The 23877-nt window shown below is 40.2% G+C and overlaps 1 protein-coding gene across 1 annotated transcript in view; it reads left to right on the plus strand.

Moving 5' to 3' along the window:
• Positions 1 to 846: 846 nt before the first annotated feature.
• klf12 (KLF transcription factor 12) overlaps positions 847 to 23877 on the plus strand; it is a 291369-nt gene continuing 268338 nt past the window's right edge. The window contains exons 1-2 of the mRNA XM_062976974.1: positions 847 to 868; positions 932 to 987. Of these exons, the coding sequence (XP_062833044.1) occupies positions 847 to 868; positions 932 to 987 (78 nt within the window). The remainder of the gene's footprint in view (positions 869 to 931; positions 988 to 23877) is intronic.

Below are 23877 nucleotides of genomic sequence, written 5' to 3' on the forward strand. Positions count from 1 at the left end.
TGGGCGAAACGTCAGGAGAGAATACTTCTGGAACATGGTCATACAGCCCGGAAAAGATACAACAACACAAACTTATACACACACACATGTATAACAGTTTTGTCTCTCAAATCACAGACCCTTTCTGTTTCTACCTCGGAAGGTGCTTCTGACATAGGAAGAGAGAGGCGGGTTTCAACAAGGGATGTGCCTCTCTCCTCGATCCCAACCCCTTGAGTCGGCCAGTGCCCACTTTCCCTCCCCGATTCCCCTTGATCCCTTGCCAAGAATCCCCTCCCCGTTGGGAAAGAGGGGGAGAGACGAGAGCAGAGACCCCAGTTGGCGCTGGGTTGGGAGAAGGAAGGGCGAGAGAAGGGAGAGCCCACCTCCGCCTCGAGGGGTGTTCCCTGCTCGCCTTCGCGCGGGGCGGGGCTGCCAGATGACGCCCCTCTCTCTTCCCCTCCCTCCTTCTCTGCTTGATGCTTCCATTCCTCCCCAAGGCAGCCCAGCCAGGCATTAGAAACGCATAGAGAAAGAGAGCGCGCGAGAGAGCACTGCCTTCCTTAGGCTATTATTATTATTGTTGTTATGATCATGCCTCTACTCATCGTCCCCATCTCCCACTTTTAAGGAGGTGGAGCAAAGCAGGGGAGGGCTTTTGTTTGGGTTCCCTCCCCCTCCCACCTTGAGGGCAAGGAGAGCGAGAAGCCGCCTCTCCTCTGCCGCATCCCCTCCCTTCTTCCCCTCCCCTCTCTCCCTCCCTTCCCCGCCCAGTCCAGCCCTTCTCTCTCTCTCTCTCTCGCTCTCTCTCCCTGGCTCTCTCTTCCTCCCCTCCCTCCTCCTCCTCCCACCCTCTTCGGGGCCCCAATGCAACCCGAGCGCGTCCCCGGTGAGCGGCTCCCCTGCTTTCGGGAGCCTCCACCCCTCTTCCTTGGCCCACCCTGCCCCTAAGCCCAGCAGCAGCATCACCAACACCATCATCATCATCATCATCATCATGTGATCCGGGTAAGTCATTGGCAAGTACAACAGGGCTCTGTGTGGACCCCCCTCCCCTCCCCTCCATCCACCCCCCCATTCATTTCCTGAGAACTGCAGAGAGGCTGGGAGTAAGTAAGTGTGTATATGGGTCTGCCTCTCTTTCTCTCTGTATGGGGAATGGGAATGTGTGGGTGAAGAAGTGAGTAAGAAAGAAAGAAAGAGGGGGACTCTGTAAAGGGGGGAAATCCTCTGCTGTGCAGCTTCTAGTCAGGTCTGTGTTTCTTCAGTTTCTTCTCAAAATAAATAGAATATAGATTAAGCTCCAATATACTGATTGGATGGGAGAAATATCTATCAATCTATCAATCTATCTATCTATATGCACCTATATATATAATACTTATTTATAAATATAAATATAAATTATATTTATTTCTTCTCAAAATAAATATAATCTATATCTATTAAGCTCCAATATACTGTGTGTGTGTCTATATCTATATCTATCTATCTATCTATCTATATATATATATAAATGTGCACCAATGTTTCTATATATGTTCTGCCATCCACTCAGTACATTTGAGCTTTTAGGTTCTTTCAAGAAAATGAAAACTTAACTGTATAATATATAAAGAAGTACTTCAGCTGTATTGGAGGCATGGTTTTGTTTTGTTTTGTGTTTTTTTAAAAAGAGGGACAAATGGATTTCTTTGCCTAGCAAAGAAAAGCATGCTTTAGGAAATCCTTTTTTTAATTAAAAAAATGCATGTGAACAAAGTAAATGTGCACTAGATACTGGCTACAATGTGGGGGTGGGGAAGTGGAGAGAGCAGGTTCAATTGGGACTTGGTGCTGCACTAGTTTGTCACTCCCCTCTCTGTCCTCTCTCTCTTTCTCCCAATCTCTCTCTCTCTGAATCTCTTTCTGCAAAGGGTTAAGGCTGTAAGGGCCCTTGTGTGTTAATGGTGTTCCTTGTGCGACAATTGTTATTGTTCGGCTAGTCATGACATGGACCTGTCACTTGGCCACAGTACATAGTTCATGCAAGGGAGGGGGAGCAGGGGGAGGGGAGGGAAGAGCGGGTTTGTGGCTAGCTAGCATTGCCTCCACCCTCCCTTCCCCCTCCCTTCCATTAAGGTGGATCTAGCTGGAGTTGACAAAGAGGGAAGTTTGCATTTCGACCAGTCCTAATGAATATTTGAGATCCAGGCTGGCAACTGCATCTTGAGCTTGCGGGTAATGTGAGAGTCCTGACCTGGGTGTCAGGAGCTGCCGTAATTGCAGTAAGTTTACGTATATGGGAGAAAGAACCCATTCTTATGTGGCTGGCTGTTTCAGAACTTCTCCAAAACTTTGTCAAGATGGGAGGAAGGGCAGCCAAATGCATAATAGAGAGTTTAAATAAACTCACTGGATCTGATTGTTTCTTGCAATATTTCTGCACTCTTTTGCTCCGACAGACAAAACCAGTGTCGTTATGCATATTTTAATAATAAATTGAGGAAATGCAGATGATTTAAAAGCCTTGGTCTCTACATTTGTAAGTACAGTGGAATGCGTAATCTGGTTAAACACACAAGCATTAGTTCACATTGGCAGTTTTCACCACTGGGTTCTGCTCCCAGCTATTTAAAAGTGGTGCTGTGAATAGTTTCTTTCATGTCGAGCTGTGTGCGTTTCTCTCACTCTCCCAAAATGTATAAGCGTTACAGAGCTGATGGGGGAAACATTTGTATTTACATAAAAAGCATGCATGTCTTCTGTTACGCCAGACGTGTGCCAATCAAGCCAACGTCACGCTTTAAATCCACCTAGATCCCCTCCATTCCCTTTTTCTACTGGAGGACAGAGTTGGTTAGCGGTGCTAATGGCCTGAGATGAAAAATGCCTCTTGTCATGGGTGGAATGAGAGCCTCTTGACTCTGCGAATGGGAGTGGTCAGCTTTCAAATGCAGGGTGGAACCTCTTTTCTCATGTTAGTGAAAGATGTTGCAAAAAAACCAACAAAAAAAACCAACCCTGGAGTAGCAATTGTATACTGCTAGCATTGATGGTGTGGCGTTTTACTTCCAAAGAGCTTGAGACATGGTTGTTTGTCCAAGCACTGAGATGTGAGATGAAGGTATCCTGAAGGCGTTTGCACACCTTGTTGTTTTCTGCCATGTGTTAGGTCACTTTGGCTCACAAACCCTGCTTGGATTGGCTGACAGCCAGGGAAACAAATTGGCCCAATTGAAGAGTCATGTGGTGAGGAGTGGGATGGAAATGTCGGTTTCCATGGTGTCCTCCTCCATCTCCTCCTTCTCCCCTCCTAAATCTCCCTCCAGAATCTTGGCAGGTAGGTATTCATAGCAGTATTGCAGGGTGTCTTTATATGGCCCTGGTATGTGAGCTCCATTTTCAGAGTAGTCTTTGAAATGAAACAGGAGCAGCCAGGATTGTATGCAAACGCCCGCACACACACTCACTCACGCACACATAGCCGCACACCCAGAGGCACACACCCACAATGTCAGTAAGAAGATGGGAAGGACAGCACAGGCACAGCTAAAGTAAATACAACCTGATTGTTTCCCCCTTATGACACAGCACACTTTTGTTTGTGAAAGTATATTGCCAGCTGAAAAATAATGTATTGGCACATCATTAAAACTGTTGTATATACTATTGCAGTACCTGGCAAAGTAAGGCAAGTAATTTTACTCCCCCTTTTCTCTCTCTCTCCTGCTGTTTCTGCACTATATCTAAGAGTACGGTACAGCTAACTGTCTTAGCAGCAGTCTTTTCCCTCTGCCTCCTGCGCAAACACAATGATGTCACTTTCCTTTTCTGCTCTCTGGTGGAGGTGGGGGGCAGGAGAAGAAGGCTGGGCCACTCCTATTTGCTCGCAGGTCACGCATGGTGTTTCCTAATGGCAGTAGGGCTATTGCAGATGCCATTATTGGGGTCAGGAGTTTCTTCTCCTAAGGAATCTGAGGTGACATTTGAGAAAGAAACACGGGAGGGAACTGTGGGTCACCCTTATCTTTACTCTGCATAATTCATATGGATTGCTTTTTTAAAAAAGAAGCAAAACTCTGAGTTGTCTTCCTCCGTTACCTATTTCAGAATGATTTGCAATATAAAAGATTGCAATACATTCAAATACATTTTAAAAAATATCTACTCTCGAGTTTCTGAGTAGAGCTGAAAATATGCCCATGCAAACTGTTAAATAATGTTGAATTTAGATGTATCTGTTGCTCTTGTGGAACAAGGCTTTGCGTACTTTACACGCATATGCATTTGCCTTCTCCCATTCCTGAACTTAAAATTCAGATTGGAAACACATGATGAGTAATACTGCCCAAGTGCTCATGGACTTCTAGGCAAAACATAATCACACACGCCTCAAAAGAACATGCTGTTTGTTCCCCCTTCCAGCGCTTATTCCTCCCTCTCCCCATCTTTCAAGCAATAAGATTGCCGTGAGGATAGTTGCAGGGATTGCGCATAGAATAGTTGCAGGGCAAATACTCACAGTTTCCATCCTGGGGTTTTTGTATGGTGTACCATTGAATAGATCACATATTTGCATAAATAAATTTCAGTCTGCATCATAACTTCAATTAAAAAGAGCTCTATAAGATTGGGAAGGACCTGTGTTGAGGAACATGATATGTTGCTGCTAGAAAAGATAGTACTTGACTGGTTGAGCCAGTGGATGAATTAGTGATGTGACTTAGTGTGAGGTGGCTTTATAGGTTCAGCTATGATTTATGGAGCTATCTAGCTTTGTCAAGTGTCATAGCAATCCAGGTGGGCCCCTCTCACATAATCCCATCCATGAGCATTTGCATTCTTGTATTTCTTGCTGCAGATAGTGTACTGTTATCCATTTTATTGGTTTATAGGTAGCTTTGAGAAACTACAGGCAGAGTAGAAGGGCATAAAATGAAGTAGTTAATATCAAATAATGTAAAGTTGGTAGTTCAACCCCCCCTCCCCCCCCGAACACCTAGGATGTAATATTAACACAATGTGGAATGCAATGAGAATTCACAGTGCTATATATATTACAGTTTCCAGAATATAAGGACAAAGGTTAAAGCATGTTTAGAAACACAACCTTATGGAAAGTGATAGGAAATAGAATGTAAACTGTGACCTACCATAGGTATGGCATGATCTGCTTCCATTCCGTCTATTGATAGCAATAGAGGGTATAATGAATTGCAGTTTTGAATAGGGACAGGAAGTGTCATTTAAATGCTGTACAGGGCCTTGGACTAGAGGGAGAAGGAGATGGGGAAGCTGCCAGCAGGAAGGAGGAATTCTTTAACCAGTGGGGCTCCTCTGATGGCTTGGAAAAGGAGTTCAGGAATTGGAAAGTGAACAGTGCTGCTGTTATTTATCTGAGAGTCTTGTCAGCCAGCCAGGCATGCAAAGGGAGGATGGGCTGAGAGTCGAGGCCTAGCACATAAAGTGAAATATTTGGCTTTAAAAAAAAGAAAGAAAAAATGATAGCCTCTTTAATAGAACTGTAACAACTTAACTCCTTTAAACAAGCTTTCCCTTTATTAGTTTGTTTATTTGTTTATTTATGTTGAGGAGGAAGGATGCTGTATTCAGAGACTGCTCTTATCAATCTTTGTTTGCAGAGGGGATAAGGCTTCTCTGGCCACCAATGAAGAAGAGGTACTTGAAATTTTGGAGAGATTCCAGCCTTCGTTGCTCAAAAAGGGTGCTAAGTCAGGGTAAAAAAGGTGCTCTTGATCACTTTCCTTTAGATATAGTATTCCCATAGTGCATAGGAGGGAGAGGGAATGAGAGGGAACACAGAAAGAAACCTTCCCCATCACCAATATTTATGGAAAACAAGACTTGAAGAATCATCTGCCCTAAGGGCATGTCTATGTATAGCCCTGGGCACATAATAACATTATTTGTTCATGCAGAACAACTTCCTAGATCTGTAAAAACCTTCCTCTAAGAGATCGTGGCAGTGATTGTCTTGTCCTAAAACTGTGGTTGCCAGCCAGGCATGTTCGCTTTTGTACATCTCTAGATAGCACATCTGTGCACCTTTCCCACATGCCTACCTTGCTACATCTTAGGTAGAAGGTTTCTTTTTGTTCATAGCAGTGCTTCCCAACCTTTTTTTTGACCAGGGACTACTTTGACCATGGATCACTCTCCAACATTAGTACCAAAAGGGTTACGAATCTGTTTTTGGTAAACTTTTTATTCAGTTTGGTTATTTGGGGTGCTGATTCTGATACAGAACATATGTGACCCAGTAGTTGCCATCTGTTCGCCCACAGCAAACCATATTTAATAGTCTAGAGCTGATGTGGTCTATCCAATACAGTTTTCTGAATCAGCACCCCAAATAACTCCAGAAAAAGCCCTAAAAACAAATACACCAAGGCATACCCACTTCCAGGTACCATATGGAACAACTGTGCTCAGGGGGAGGGAGGAGGAGCAACAGCAGTCAGGAGGCTTGTTGTTGCGCCTTTCATGGGTAGTCAGCCTCTCCACTCCTGACATCCTTGTTGCCTCGGCACTATAAGAGGGTTTTGCAAGACCAGTCACTCTCATTGCAATGATGTAGTAACGGTGAGGGTGCGGACCATATATTAGTTCTTGAGGACAACTGGTGGTCTACAGACCACAGGTTGGAAACTACTGGTTTATAACAATGCAGTTAGCAAGATACAATCTTCTATAAACCACCCATCACAATAAGCCTTGGAACTATTTTCTATCCCTTGTTGTGATGCCTGGCAAAAGCTTATCTCAAATAACATAGGAGGATACACAGCACAAGACAAGTGCAATTTGGAAGTAAATGCTTCTAGTTGCAAGACTGGGCAAGATCATGGGGTGGGTTGAAGACCCCATCTAAGGAAATGCAGTCTAGTGATTGCCAATGCTCTTTTACAAACAATTTTGAGAATCTTGTTCAAGATAAAATCTCCCCAAAATATCTACTGTACCCTAGGAAGCCTATCTCTCCAGGATTCTTATTGAAGGTGTCAGGTTTCTAACCCTGCCCTCCAGATTTGTTGGAGAAGTGGGGATGTAATCATCTTGTCTTCATCAATGAACAAGCCACAGGAAAGTTTAGTTGAAATGATTAAGTGCCAAGTGAGTGCTTCCTTCCTCCCTTTTTTGAAAGTTTCATTGCAATAAAGGCTGAGGTGTTTATGAAAGTTTGGTCATTTTGCACTTCCTATCACAGTTGACACTTGTGATTTCCCACAAGTTGGTGGGTTTTGTTTTTGTTTTATTTGAAGAATCAAACCCATTCTCTGATACTGGTACAGCATCAGACCTTGCTACAGTTTGATCTCAAAAATTTCTGTCTCTTACTCACCCAAACAAATGTGGAGTGGGTAGGAGAAGCACAGATAGAATAGACTTGGTTATTCCAGATCAGTGGTCCTCGGCCTTTGGTTCTTTGTATGTCCACCTTCAGGTCCAGTTCCCAAAACATCTGACTACCATCTCCATAAATGGAGTTTCCGGAAGGTGAAATCCAAAACATTGGATAGATAAATTATTAATGAAAATCCCAAATGCATTCTGGACTGTATGTTCTTTCAAAGACCTTCAGGGGTGTTTTGGAATTATACTTGGCCTTTTCATTAAGTGTATCCTGTTTTGTTTTTTGTTTTTTGCTGTTGATATTGGGTGCTCCCCAGTTTTTGCTTCCTTCAAAACATCTGATAGATCAAAGATAGAGAACCATTGTTCTGGGGGGAATGTAATGGGTTGTTCTGGAGGAATGGATCCAGGTAATAACACAGCCCCCCTCCAAATTTTGTACTTGCTGTCTTGGTTTTAGGCCCGTTCTTGGGATTATTTGGGGAGCAGATTCAGAAAATTGGTTAGACTGCATCATTTCTATTTTTTTTAGATATGGTTATCATGGCCGCCTATGGATGAGCAAATAGCAACTGTTCTGTATCTCAAAAACCAGAACTGATAGGGGGAAACTGGTATCATTTTTGAAATCAGCATGTTAAAAATACCCAGGGCTAGCATAAATTGGGCTAACATTTGAAGCACCAAAAAGTATGTTGGCCAGAGTTATATATAAGAATCAGTATTTCACTAGGCATGGACTCTAGGCATGCTTACCTGTTGGAACATCAATAAAATGATATTTTATACTCAACTCTGATTGGTCCTTAGAGACCAAACAGAAAAGGAAATCAATTCATGCCTATGTGTTTTCCCTTCCTTTATGGATCCTTATGCTGAAGTTCTGGATTGTACTATTAATGCTTAGAAATTACAAAATAATCCTTATTTTTCAAAACTAAGCCTAATGCTTGAGCCTAATTCATTCAAAAAAGCAAAGTCAGTGGCTTGTCCTATTTAGCAGAAGGACGAGTGAAAGGAAACAGTGCTTTTCCAAGAAAAGAGAGTTTGTTTTTGGAAGTGGGTGGGGGGAACCTTACTGTTGGTGTAGCAGTGAAACCTTGACCTTCTCAACTCTTGGCTAGTGGTTGTTTACTGCAGCTGCACTCTGTGTGAGTGCTGGGAAGGAGAGAAAGTCATGTAGATTCATTTCTTGTTATGTAGACAGGCAGTGTGTAAACAGCATATGGAGGAACAGTATTGAGGCATTGTTTCGGCTTTTTGATATACTGTTGTATATAATATGTTCAACCAGAGAGGAAGATTCTTGGATATTCAAGAGTTTTAAAGGTTTATTTTTTATCATATGCTGTCTGGTGTCTTCTACAGATAAGTGCTTTCCCCCATTCTCCAGTACAATGAGCGGTTTAATACATGTTTGTATTTTAATTGACATTGGAATACAGAATTTTTGAACATTTTGTAGTTTTGCAGTATTCCCTGCTTCAGTATTGTATAAGAAACTGTCATACCTAGAAATCATGGGCAGGTGGGTTTTTTTCAACTGTATTTAAAAGTAGGGCTGCTGGTGGTAGAAAACCAGACGAGGATACTATTCAAAGACATGGCCATATTAGTCTGGAATATCCATATGAAAAGGGATTTTGAAGCAGTTTAGAGTCTGAGAGAACAAAGTTGGTAGCATAAGTTTTCATAGATTAAGAGTATATCTACATTGTAGAGTTAATGCAGTTTGACCCCACTTTAACTGCTAGAGATCAATGCCTTGGAATTCTGGGATATGTAGTTTGATGAGGCACTAGTGCTCTTTGGCAAAGGTGTACAAAACTACAAGTCCCATAATTCCATAACATACAGCCATGGCAGTTAAAGTGGTGCCTAACTGCATTGACTCTACAGTGGTAGATGCACCCTTAGGACCTCATTACACTAGGGGAAATACTCCTGTCAGCACGAACCCCATATTTTTTTCTGATTGAATGCAAACAGGATGCATACTGACCCACCACATCCAAATACTATGGTTTTTACTTTCAGAAAATTCTGCGTTTTCTCCCATCATACTACGGAAGGCTGGCTCCTTGACTTTTAAAAAATTGTTCTTTTTACAACCTTATCACAAAGGCTAGGCAAAGCATCCTGCTTCACCTGGTTTCATGGAGGAAAGAGAAGGAGCATCAGGGTGAATGTGTCACCCCACATGCAGTTCCTTCTTGTTATGCTTAACCCAGCACACATGGAAAGCATTGTCATTCTGGGGATGATTCGTGCTGGCTCCATTTCAGCAAGGACAACACGAGAAGCCTCCCATGTTGTGAGGGAAGCATCCAAAGATGCTTCCACCCTGGTTGGGGGTGGTGCCTCCACTGGAAGTTATATGGCATTGTGTGATGGCTGGCGTGGGGTTCCCATACCAGGCTGGAACCCTCCTTGGATGTTGAATTTGGTGAGTGTGATGATGTCGTAAATCTGTGTAGTGACATAACCTAGTGAGATTTGAAAATGTACTCTCACCTGTGCAGTAAATGCATTCTTTTGATTGCTACCTTTTGTCAGGAGATATGGAGTTCTGAGGTATCTACTCTTATTGGACTACCAAATGATAGATTATTGATTCACTAAATGTGGCTCTTTCTCCTTTGATGTCCCAAACAGAAATGGCAGCCGCTTCCATTATGAATAGTCCAGGGTCATGAGACTCTGCCCCCAGACACATCCCCAAATTTCAAGTTGTATCATAGCTGACAGGATGCTTACTGATTTCCTGATCACACACAAAGACGGCTCTTCAGCAACAGAAAACTCCGTAGTATTTCAGATACTATGATTAGAATATTGTCTAGAAACACTATGTTTCTGCAACGTTTTGCAGACAAATTTTGATGGATTACCAATGGGATCAGTAAACGTCATTAAATGGGACTCATTGGAAAATGTCCTCAAACAGTCTCAGAAATGGAGTATTTCCTAATGTGATGAAGACCACTGGCTATGAAAGTGTATACTACCAACTTTAGTTCTCCCAGTCTCTAAAGTACAAAATCTCTTTGCATGTGGATATTCCAGGCTACAATAGCTACCATATTTACTCAAGCATAATGCACCATCAAATGTAATGCACACCTTATTTATGAAGGTGCACACAAAAAAGAGGATTTGCTCTCAAATGTAACACACCCAACAGTGGTTAAAATTCATTAGAAGGCAGGCATCATGAATTAGTCTATTTTGGAAGTCACACCCTCCGTCAGGTCAATCCTGGCAAATTCTCTAGTCTTGCACAATTCCCTTCTGATCTTACTCACAAAGCCTTCAAAACCAAGGGGTGAACATGGCTCTGAGTCGGGGAAGGGGGGTCTGGTGGTAGACCCCGAGAGCCGCCTAGGAGGCAGGATCCATGGAACGAACGAACAACTTGTTCACCAGCTAGGTGCCATGGAGTCCTGAGGCTCCAGCCATCAGTGGGAACAGCCTCCCCCCTTCTTTTTGTCTGGCCTCCGGGGTTCCTGGTTCCTCTGGGCCTTTTTCACACAGTGGGTTTATTTGTGTAATTCTAATGTGTCATCTACTCTAATGCACATCTCAATTTTGGCATTGTAATTTATCAAAATAATATGATCATTAGACTTGACTAAATGTGATATGTTTTTGAGTATTACCCTTGCCTATCTCCCATACTTCCTCAGATACACGGAGTGAGGGCAAGGATAATATTTGTGGAATATTCGAAAAGTTGTACCAAATGGATTGTTTCAGCACAATTCTCTTGAAAATTATAGCAGGAGAAGTTGCCTTAGTGTGTCATTCCTGAAAATTATTTCACTCTTAGGGTGGGGATGGGAGGAGAGTCTCACACACAGTGCAGCTGTTTATTTCTCTTAAACTAACAGCTGCTTGTCTCTCTCAAACCACAAGTCTTGGCAAGTAAAGTATAAGTGGAGAGCAAAATAGTAGAAGGTAGGTGACATGGGGGTTGAGCAGAACTCTTGCCCTCATCCCTTTCCCATGAAACCAGTTTCTGTGTGAGCTGGGTGGTTCTGTATCCATTTGCTCACCTGTTCAGGATGTATTTATATACCTCATAATCTCTGCAAATCTATATCCCACTTCTCTGGGGAATTAATTATTTAAAATATCTGTGATGTATCAGTATGTGTGATATGAACAATGAAGAAACACTTGCTTCCAAGCCAACCCATTTTTATGACAAGAACAAAGCAAGCTCATTTACTTAGAGTTATTTTAAATTATTTTATATGACATCTTTCCAACATTTCAGTGTTCAATTTGGTTTGTTGTTTTTTCTTTAATAAGCAGAAAAGAGATGGAGGCAAGTGGTCACAGTAATGATGTATATAGCTTCAATATGGGATGCTGACAGATACATATGGGGCCTCATTGTGTGGTGCAGTGAATACCATATGGTATGCACTGCTCGACAAGAATGGCAAAGCAATTTTCTGAATGACTCCTCTAGAGGAGGCCTGCAACTTTGTATTGGATCATCCTGTAGGTAATCTTTCTTTTTCTTGTTAGCCAGCAAAGTTTTGCACTAATTTCTGATGTTTTAAAAGTAGCAATATCATTGTCAACTTCTAAATTAAGACAGCAATAATTACTTGTGTTTTTGGGCTGTGCATCTATCTCATTGACCATGTACATCCTTTCAGGATTTGGTTCTTCAATGGATGGATAGAAGTCATTTGGCAGCTCCATGGGGTTAAATATTCTAAAGTATCAGAGACTCTTTTTGGTAAACTCTAGTCTACTTTTTATTGTTGGCAGATTAGGAATGCCAAATTGCAGAGATGTGAGAAATCCTACTGGTTCCTAGTCTGACAGGAGTGACCCAAATGCAGGAGGAGATGCATCTGTGGCTCCTTCTACACTGCCATATAATCAAGATTATCAAAGAAAATAATCCAGATTATCTGATTTGAACTGGATTATATAAATCTACACTGCCATGTAATCCAGTTCAAAGGGGGTAATCTGGATTTTATATGGCAGTGTAGAAGGGGTTTATAGTGCAGCCTTTTCACCTGCCAATCTCGCCAACTCCAAGCAGAGTTCAGCTAGAAAAGAGCAGAAGAATCTATGAAGTGCTGCACTTAACACCAATGTGGGAGTAGAGGAAGGAAACAGGAAGATGTTTCTTTGAGGCTGGATCTACATGGCCATTTATTTTATTATTTATTTACAGTATTTATATTCCGCCCTTCTCACCCCGAAGGGGACTCATTATATACATATAGGGCAAACATTCAATGCCCATATACACATAAAACCGAGACAGAGACAGACGCAGAGGCAATTTAACCTTCTCCTGAGGGGATGTTCGATTCTGACCACAGGGGGAGCAGCTGCTTCATCATCCACTGTGACGGCACTTCCTCATTTGCACGTAGTAAATTAGTTTATAAGTGGTACCTTATTTCCTACTTAGATGCAACTATCTTTCGGGTTGCTAGGTCAGCAAGGAGCAGGGGCTATTTTTTATTTTTAATTGACGGGTGCTCACCCCACCATGGGCTGGACTCGAACTCATGACCTCATGGTCAGAGTGATTTATTGCAGAAGGCTGCTCACTAGCCTGCGCTACAGCCCGGCCATATTATCCAGTATCAATTCCCAGATTATCTGCTTTGAACTGGATTATATGAGTCTATACTGTTATATAATTCAGTTTAAAGAAAACTGTGACCTCCACCAATGATGGACCTGGCACACAGAACCCCCATGACTCAACCTACTGGAGTGGTTTGAAGGGACTGCCTCGCCATAGCGGGAGTTACAGTTTATCTTCCAGTCAGAGTTCACACGGAACCCCACCGATGATGCATCTAGAGCAGACTTGCCCAACATAACAAACTTTAAGTTTGTTGTCGAAGGCTTTCATGGCCGGGATCACAGGGTTGTTGTATGTCTTTCGGGCTGTGTGGCCCTTCTGGAACATGGCCACACAGCCCGAAAGACAAACAACAAACTTTAAGTTTTTGGAAGTTAAGCTGACATGATGTCAGTTGCAGTTCACCCACAACTTTATGCATTTTGTACAATTAAAAATGGACTTTTTCAAATAACCTGGGCAACGCTAGGTACCCAAGCTAGTAAAAAACAAACAAACTAGGTTTTATGTAATTAGGAGAATCTTTTATGTGATCTAGCTCTTTAAAGCTCCATCAGGCACTGGATCTGAAGTATTTTAGAAGCCGGTTGTTTTTATAATTTAGCATAATATTCTCTGATCTTCCTCACTGTTCTAACAAATTAACTCACTCAGCATTTGATGGTTATTTGTCTGGTCAGTCCCTTACCTCAGAGGAGAACAAAACAAGACAAATAAATCACCTGTAGCTTAGAGTTATTGGATAGGAAAGCCCACAAGTTGTGGCAGCAGCAATTTGTTCAGGTTGCTAATTAGCAAAACAGTGAAGCTGAACCGCAGTGGGAACCAGAATCCAGGTGCGCAGCATGCCAGAGCCTAAAGGCTCAGCCACCACAATGTTATCATACAACTATCTATTCTACATTTCCTGACAAACACACCTGTTTGTATATATTAGAGAAGTAACAGCTGCTGTTCTTTATTAACTTTAGTTGTTGTATAGACTCGGTGAAAGAGCAGTATAGGGGTGAAGTTTTGAGACCATGAAGAAGAATTCCCAGGACTTCTTTTCCACTAATGTTTGTGAAACTTGCATGCACCCTGTTAGATCTTTTCACTTGTTTAGTGAAACTGAATATCAGTATCATGGCTTATACTGAAGTATTGAGAATCTTGTATTGGTTTATGCCTCAAACCAGGGGTGTCACACTCATTTCAATTGAGGGCCACATCAGCCTAACGGTTGCCTTCAAAGGGCTATTGAATCCATGGATTCAAAAAACTATGATTTTTTACATGGTAGATGGTACCCTTTAGTTTTTACTCAGATGTTGTTGGATGATAACGGCCATCACTTTTGATTATCTGCCTAACAGACTGGGGATAATGGGAATTGCAGCCCAAAAGCACATGTGGCTCTGAGGTTGGGGAAAGGTTATAGGACATTTTAAAATCAGACATCATATCAACAAGCTTTGTATCTAATTTCGAACTCCACTGTCTTGATGGAACAGAACAAACTCCAGCCTTCCAAATGTTACCACATCACAACTCCCATCCACTCTAGTCATGATGTTTAATGATAAGGAATACAAAAGTTGTAGCCTAGTATTTGGAGGGCTACATAAAATTACACAAAAGGCTGGATTTGGCCTGCGGGCCTTGACTTTGACACATGGGTTTTCTACAGAAGACTTTATTTAAGGCAAAGATTTCATTTTCAGATATGTGTTTTTGTGTAACATGTAGGATTTTTGTTCTTTTCCACTAATGGTTGTGAAACTTGCATGCACCCTGTTAGATCTTTTCACTTGATTAGTGAAACTGAATATCAGTATCATGGCTTATACTGAAGTATTGAGAATCTTGTATTGATGGGTCAGATTGTGGAATAATGGGTGCAATTAGGAAACTGTAGTTCCCTACTTGTTCTCAGACAGCAGCTGTCATTAGCCCTAGTAAATCTGGTTAAAAATGAGGGTTGATGGGGGCTGCACTCTGCAAACATCTCAATGCTACAATTGACTACCCGGGATAGTGAGCCAGTTCCTGATTCCATGTCACTCTATATGTACGTTGGGATTTTGTGTCCTGGTACATATTGTGTATACTCTTGTATATGTATAGGAATGCTAGTCAAAAAATCAACCACCCCCCCCCCCCCAAAAAAAAAAAACAAACAAAACCTAGGTTGATTTATCCAAGGGTCAGTGTAAATACTGCAATTTAACTCTTTTGGAAAAAAGAACCATCTCTTTTTTCTGAAGGCCCATGAACACTGCCATATAATGTGTGACAGAAATTACAGTAGCTTGGGGCGTCTAAATGATGCAGTGTAGTCCAGGATAAACCTGTTAATGCGGGTCTATCCTGGGTTACAAAAACACCAGCAAAGGTCTGGATCTTCCAGGAAGAAGATCTTCCACCTTTGCTGGTGCTGTGACTGTGAAGACTATTGTTAAGGATCGCCATGATTTGGATCTCAAATTCTGCCTTTGATGTATATACAAGACCAATTTATTCATGCATATATATGATAGTCTTTAGTCTTTTCTGTTTTCTTCCTTATACTAAAGGACTAGACTAAAGACTATCATATATATGCATGAATAAATTGGTCTTGTATATACATCAAAGGCAGAATTTGAGATCCTAGTTACAGGCTAGGTCGTGATAATGACATGCTCAGTTTAATAAGGACAGCAGAATAACCAAAATATGATTGCTGGTTTTTATTGCCACTCAGACAACATACTTCAGTGGCCCTTCAGACAAATTAATTAGTATGGCTTGTTATGTGCTGTTGGGGAAAATAAGTTGTGGTTTATGTTGGCTATAGATATCTCTGATAGCAGCTGAAGTCACTGACTATCTCCATTCTCATCTGTTTTAAATAATAATACACTTTGTGTCCAAGATCTTTCCTCCTTATGTTCCCCTGGGGATCACTTTTCCTCTGAGGCAGAAGTGATGAGTATTCAGGCTGCTTCTCTTCTTTGCTTTCCACTCACCTGCCCTTTCTCCCTATCTGTCTTTTGGTTCATTATTCACCCGAAGTGTAAGAATAGCCAGCGGTCCTTTTATGTTGCTAGAAATGAGGCACCAGATCCTGTCTGATCTGGGAAGCTAAACAGGAAAACGATAGTTAGTACTTGTATGGGAGACTGCCAATGCCAAATGCTCTAGGCTATATTTCAGAGGAAGGAACTGGCATCACCAGCTCTTGCCCAAGAAGACTCAGTGGAATTAATGGGATTGTCATATATACACAGAGAAATATTAGAGAAAACAAGTTTCTATCTTCAGGCTACCTCCAAGAATATGGGCATTGAGAAATGCAATCATTGCCTTTGAAGTAATTCAAAGCCTAATTGAAATTTGGTCCTGATTATTATTTTAGACATTTTTCTTATACACTGTCCCTGTCCTGTCTCTTTCAATGGAGGTGTCTGTGGGAGGGGTCTTGTATTATTGAAGTTTCAGAACATTTTTGAAATTTGGAGACTTCATGACAACGTTTAGTATACAATAAGACCCCATTATATGCAAGACATATTTCCCAGGATCTTCCCTGAAAGCTTGAAATATTAGATTGGAATCAATCCTATATTTTTTGCTTTCTGTGGCTGGGAGATGCTTCTTCCCGCAACCCACCTGCTGCCTTGCACAAGGTGGGGAAAGTATTTGCTCCCAATTCCCCTCCCACTACTTCCTTGGTGAAAGTGAGAGGAAGGCGGAAGGTCCAATAATAGTATAGAACAGGGGTCCCCAAACTAAAGCCTGTGGGCCGGATGTGGCCCTCCAAGGTTATTTACTCACCCTAAGCTTTAGACTTCGTGTCACCCTAAGTCTGAAATGACTTGAAGGCACACAATCACATCAATCCCAACTCACTTAACTCTCTTATCAGCTAAAACCAGGCCCACACTTCCCGTTTAATTATTGGTAAGTTTACACTGGTTAAAATTGTTCTTCATTTTAAATACAGTAGAGTCTCACTTATCCAAGCTTCACTTATCCAAGGTTCTGTATTATCCAAGGCAGTCTGCCTTTTATTTTTGTAGTAAATGTTGCAATGTTTTGGTGCTAAATTCGTAAATACAGTAATTACCACATAACATTACTGTGTATTGAACTGCTTTTTCTGTCAATTTCTTGTAAAACATGATGTTTTGTTGCTTAATTTGTAAAATCATAATGTAATTTTATGTCTAATAGGCTTTTTTCTTAATCCCTCCTTATTATCCAATGTTCTGCCGGCCCGTTTATCTTGGATAAGTGAGACTCTACTGTATTGTATTCTTTCCAAAAAAATTTTGCACGACAAATAAGATATATGCTGTGTGCATAGCAATTGGTTCATGTTTTTTTCAAGCTGTAGTCTGGCTCCCCAACAGTCTTAATTGACTGAACTAGCCCTTTGCTTAAAAAGTTTGAGGAACCTTTCTGTAGAATTACACTGGAGGATGGTCATGGCAACCATGCATAACAGGATGAGAGAAGAACTCTTGTCAGTTGGAGGCCAGTGTGAATGTTGTAATTAATCACTTTAATTAGCATTGAATAGCTTCATCTCCTGGCTTCTTCCTGCCTGGGGAATCCTTTGTTCAGAGTCGTTAGCTGCCCCTGATAATTTCATGTCTGGAACTCCTCTGTTTTCAGAGTGTTGCTTCTTATTTACTGTTCCGATTTTTGAGTTTTTTAATACTGGTACAACATTCCAGTATTACTGGTACAACATTCATACGGTCCTCCAACTGACAAGAATTTTTCTCTCACCCTGGACTTTCCACAGATATATAAACCTTCCTTGCTTAATTTCTCCATACCTCACAACCTCTGAGGATGCCTGCCATAGATGTGGGTGAAACATCAGGAGAGACTAATTCTGGAACATGGCCATACAGCCCGGAAAACATACAACAACCCCAGAAAAATAAGTATTACCTGTTCTCTTGTAAACAGATCTTTCTTGGAATAGCTCTGCAACACATGTATGCCTGGTATTTAAACCAGAGTTGGAGAATGTGTCTCTGGATTAAAACTTGCATAATTCCCAGCCAGGAGGAGCAGTGGTGATTGTTGCCTAATAGAGTCTGGGGACAGTAGTCCGAAAGGTAACTTTTCTAATTACTGCCTTGAAAAAAATATATGCATCTGCCTCACAATTCTATACATGTTGTGAGGAAATAGTGACGTACTCCCCTTTATATTGTGACCCCCAGCCGATGGGCAATTGATCTAGATATTATATTACTCTTTCAGTATAACTAGTTCTCATCCCTCCCCTATGCCTTCACATGTTCATTTTGAGGAGATTTCAGTCTGCCATGTTGTCATTTTACCTGGTCAGCCTGTAGTCAGAAAGAAAGGAAATTTATTATGTTGGAAATGCTGGGGCATAGATAAAGTTAAAATCAGTGTTTTTCATACAGAGCCTTGTGAAACCCTTTGATGTCTTAAACATCTGCTAGGAGTCCTGCAAAATATTACTCCTGCTCATTTCAAGCATGTTGCATTTCCCTCTTGTGTTGACCGGTTCGAGAAGTAGGTAACCTAGTCTAGCCTCGTGATCCATCTTGTGAACTTCAGTATGCTCAAAGTCCTTCTTTACATTGGGATGTTTTTACAAAGCAGGTTGGATACACACCACTATTTACATTATTTTGGTGTTTATTTCAGGGCAATGACATTGCAAGTTCCCAATAAACTTGAAACATTTTCCTAGTCATAGTTATAACTTGGTAATTTGTAGTTGTTTAATAAGTTGCTTTTAATGTTGTAGTTTCTTCAATAAATTGCTTAGGACTTGTTTGTATTTTAAAAAATTGTGATATGGACTAGGAGCAATGGCATATTCTGCAGGATATTATGATATATGAAGGAATGTATCTACCAAGATTGCAATGAAAAAACATTGGTGTCGTTTTTTTTTGGAGTCCCCCAACAAAGTGCTGTATAACCAAGAATGAAGCTACATTTCAGTTTCTGATATCACAGTAATCCAAATATTAAATAACAGAATTGCAGATTTTTATGTATTTATTAACATTTGTGTTCAACTCTTCCTCCGAGGAGTTCAAAAACAGAGTGTTCAGCACTAAGATGCAGACAAAAAAGACAAATATACTTTCCAAGTGCATATATTTATGAAAATGAGACAGTACCAGCCACACATAAGAAGGCATAGAAGGTTTAAAATAACACCACGTATTCTATACTTATAAAAATAAAAGATCTTTAGGGAAAAATGCTTACAGAGGGGTGGATACATTTCAAAGCATTCTAGTTAAGATTGAGCATGCTCAGTAGCCATGGGATGCTGAGTGGTTGTTGTGGTGTGTGCATGTACCTGTGATGAATCAAAAACTGGGATGAGAGAAGGAATAGAGAGTGGTTAGTTGAGACCTTGAAAATGATGCTGCACACCTCAATATGTTGTTGCAAATTTTACTTGCACTGCGTAAACAGAGATGTCACTCTGCATGTGTTGATAAAGAGGAAGTGAAACTTGATCTTTCAATTAGAAAAATGACTAGGTTGTACTAGACTACATTAAACTTGAAAATTCAGTACTTTGAGGGAACTCAAACTGAACACCAGTGAAGGTCAAGCTCTATTGTTCATTTGCTCATTTTCAGGTTCTTTTTTATCCTAAAGGATAGGGTGAGGGAAATGCTGTGCACTCTTGTGTATGTTTCCCACAGTTCATTCAGACATTCATTTCAGTCTTTTTTTGACACAAACGGTTTGGCTATGTGACTTACAGGCTTGTTTAGTTGCCAAAAAACAAAATAAAACCCAGCATCACCATCACTGAGTTGTCCAATCCAGCTTCAGAGTATCTTTTGAACATCTTACAGCAACGTACAGTATATATTTTGACTAGTCCTGTTTAGACGCTATGGGCACCACAGCAGTTCATTCTGTTAAAACAGGACATTGCACAAAATCAACATGAAAGACTGGCTCAAAAGGCATCAGAAAAACGAGACCCTCCTACCCAGGTCTTAATTAAACTATTGAGTTGTAATGTTTCTTCTTTTTTGTGTACTTTTTGAAAGGTTGTCTTTGAGTATTTTGAGCAGTCAGAATTTCCTTTCCCGCCCGTTTGTATGTAAACGTTTTTATCAAAGTAAAATTGCACCAAAAGCACACAAACAAGACATAAACTTAAACTTAAATGGGTCCATCTACTCTGTAAAGTTAATGCAGTTTGCCACCTGACATGGTTCAATGCTATGGAATCCTGGGAGTCATAATTTGGTAAATCACCAGCACCTTTTAGAGAATTGTAGACTTTGTAAAATCAAAGAGGGGAATTTAGCTATGGCTGGAATCCCAAACTGGCTTGTTTCTGTGCTTTGCTCCTCAGCCCCAGCTCTGTGCCAAGGTTTAGGATAGGGATGTCCAATATTTTGTCTTTTTTGGGCTACACTGGATGAAGAAGAATTGTCTTGAGCTGCACTCCACTGTAAAACTGAAGCAATGCATGTGTACAAATAGCAAGGACATGCCTAGTACATAATACACACTTGAATTCTTTTTCACAATTTATTTCATGCAACATTGCAACACAGTTTTTATTTTCTCATTTCAATTTAACAGTTTCCTCTGGCTAAATGATTTGCTATTATAATGTGAATTAAGGATAATATTCTGATATCTGCAGACGTAATATCCTCTGATTATTCCATTCTGTTTCATTGTCATATATGCTTGAAAACCATGGAATCAAGTTATAAAGAAATTTCATAATGTTTTCAGTAAGTTTACTATTTTGTGTTCATACTTGTTCTGTTCCACACGCAGCCTATAGGCCCCAGGTTGGACAAGCCTGATTTAGGATTTCGGTCTGCTCTGGCAGTGTTGGAAGTCCTAATGAAAATCTTTTATATTCCTGGAGATACCAGAGACCTGGTTTGGATGAGACCATCTTCATCCAAAACCTGTATTTAAGTCATGGCTTACTTCCAAGACAGAAATCAAATGCAATATATTTTTCTTCTTCATTTGGTTGACTTAGAGGCTTCTGAAGGGACATCATCAGTCATTAAACTTAAAATGATAGCTCTTATGTGCAGAGGAATCAATCATAGCTTTTTTCTTTTTAATCTAATTTACCAATTACCTGTCCCGTGATAGCACACACATACACACAGTAGCTCAACTTACTTTTGTTAAGCTCTTTCTTCAGCATTCCTATTTCTTTGGCCTGTGCACAGAACTGGCATTCAGAGCACACATTTACATTTGTAGTGATTTGTGTCTACATATTTGCATGTTATGGATGTGTCAATATATCGGTCCTTGGAGCTTTGGAATGGAAAATTTTCTAGTGGAAATATATTTCAGTTGCTGTCAGAAGCACTACTGTAAACTGGTAAGTAGAATGATTTTTTTTGAGTTAGTACTTGTTTGTATAGTGAAATTTCATGTGGGAACTAGGGAAGGCTATATTGTACACCAATTTCCTGAAATTACTGCTATGAGAAAACTATGCATAGGCTACAAAAAATAAAATTGGCTAAATAGAGGTTTTTATATATTTTTATGTTTTCCGAGAAGGCTGTCCATTGCCTCTCTAGACAACTCAGGGTTCTTTGCCATGCGTCTGTCAAGTTGACACTTTTAATCAAAAAAACCATTAAAAAGAGATAGTTGATTAAATTTCAGTCTTTTTTGGCTGATTTCATTTGCATCAACCAATGCATATTTCTGTTGATCCATGTGTTTAATGTTAGGTTTTGCTTATGTTTGTTAAATGTTAGATTTTGTTTGCCTTTGGTGAAATTATTTAGTCAAAAACGTACTTTTCACTCTGCAATGTCCCATAGACTGTAGCTTATTAATATAATCGCATCCATTGAATATTCAAATAAGCATGCTTTCTGGTTTTCATTATTGGCTTTCAGGTCCAGAAACTTAGTTAAAGAGAAATAAAAGCTTCCTTACTGTTGGAGAAGATATAGTAAATGTGTATGCATTCCCAGTTTTGGCAGGCAGGAGCTGGGCTATTTTTCTATTCAATAAAATCGCTGAAATGTACACAAGCACACATACACAGCAATAATTGTTATAGAAAGTTATATAATAGCTCAGACGAAATCTTAGGGTCCACTGTAGAATTAGTGCAATTTGATACCACTTTAACTGCCATTACTCACTGCTGTGGGATCATGATAGGTCTGGTTTTACAAATTCTATAGCCTTCACTGCCAAAATCCCTGATACCTTACTAAACTAGATTTCCTAAGATTTCATAGCATTGAGCTATGGCAGTTAAAGTGGAATCAAACTGCATTAATTCTACAGAATTGTTCAGAAGTGCTTTTAGTGAGATTTTGTAATTTTGGTGAGTTGGACATCATTCTTATTATTTTGTTCTTGTTGATAACTGATTCCTTTCAGCAAATGATTAAGATAGAAGCATGCCAAATGCCTTCTGCCTGACCTATTCCTTGAGCAAAGAGAGGATGAAAAATAGGGAGATCTTTCACACTACAGTGTAGAGTTAATGCAGTGTGATTTCACTTTAACTTCATTGTGTGTATCCTTTGTTTTCAGTTTAGGGATGGGTAGTTAGAAAGTTAGAAAGGCGAAAGATTTATACGATCTGAAGAGAAACCAGAGTTGAAAATGTTTCATAGACGGTACATAAACCCGAAAAAATTAGGCATAATGTATGAAAATTCTCAAAACAACTGTTGGAAATGTAAATGTCATTTGGGCTCTTACTATCATTTGGTAGTCTTGTGAGGAACCTACAAAATTTTGGAAAGCAATACACTCAGAAAGTCAAAAAAATATTAAAGATGACCTTTCCAATGAAACGGGAATACTACCTGTTAGGAATAACTGACAAAGACACAGATTTCAACTTAAATGAAGATATTTTATTCACATATATGAACATAGCGGTGAGAATAATCTTTGCTAAATACTGAAAAGCACAGGAAATACCAAAAATAAAACAATGGCTGGAGAATATAGAAGACATCCACGACATGGACAGACTAACGTTCTTGCTGAGACAACATAGAGGAAAACCTGTAAAACAAACAGATTGGAAACAGTATGAAGATTATATGAAAAAGAAGATACAAACGGAAAAGTAAATAAGAATTAGGCCGAAACTTTAACAGAACAGGAAAAAACCAAACAGTAAAAAGGAAGATAAAGAGAACTAATACAGTAATTAACCCGCAACGATGAAGATGGAAGACTGAAAAACCACCCTCCCACACTCCCCTTCCCCTCCCCATTTGGCTTTTTGTAACCATTTTATCTTCAAAATTTTCCCCCATACCCCCTCTCCTTACCTTTCCACTACTCTAAATCCCCTATTACCCCTTCCCTCTTTTCCTTTTACCTTTTTATCTTTTGTGAAAATTGCATAATAAAAATCAAAATAAAAAAGAATTCTCAGAAAGAGAGCTCTAGTGCCTCATCAAACTCCAAACATAGGATTCCAGGCAGAAAGGGTTCGTGATAGACAGAAATTTAGAAGGTATGGTGCCTATTAAATTGGTGCCTGATAAATTGGAGAAACTTAAAACCATTTTGACAGCCCTTTGTTGATTGATTTCAACAATTAAAAATTGCAGCCATAATACAAATAGATTTCCCTTAGATCCTTAACAAATGGCAGAATATTTTCCCCTTGTAAACAACCTTCAGAGACTGTGTTGATATGTGGGTTTCCATTATGAGACATGTTTCAGAGAAAGGTCAATGTATATTGTGTGCAAATGAATGGCTGCCTGTGGTGCCTCAGTATATATGTGTTGATTGTTCTGTAACATGTATTGTTTCAGATTGTCTTGTACATCACCTTGGATCCAGTCAATAGCATGTTTATCTATAAATGTTAAATAAAAATACAATGGATAGGTTACAAGTCAAGTATGAAAGCAGAAGAGGAAACAATGAAA

Source organism: Anolis carolinensis, chromosome 3, assembly GCF_035594765.1.
Source record: "Anolis carolinensis isolate JA03-04 chromosome 3, rAnoCar3.1.pri, whole genome shotgun sequence".
Taxonomy (NCBI): domain Eukaryota; kingdom Metazoa; phylum Chordata; class Lepidosauria; order Squamata; family Dactyloidae; genus Anolis; species Anolis carolinensis.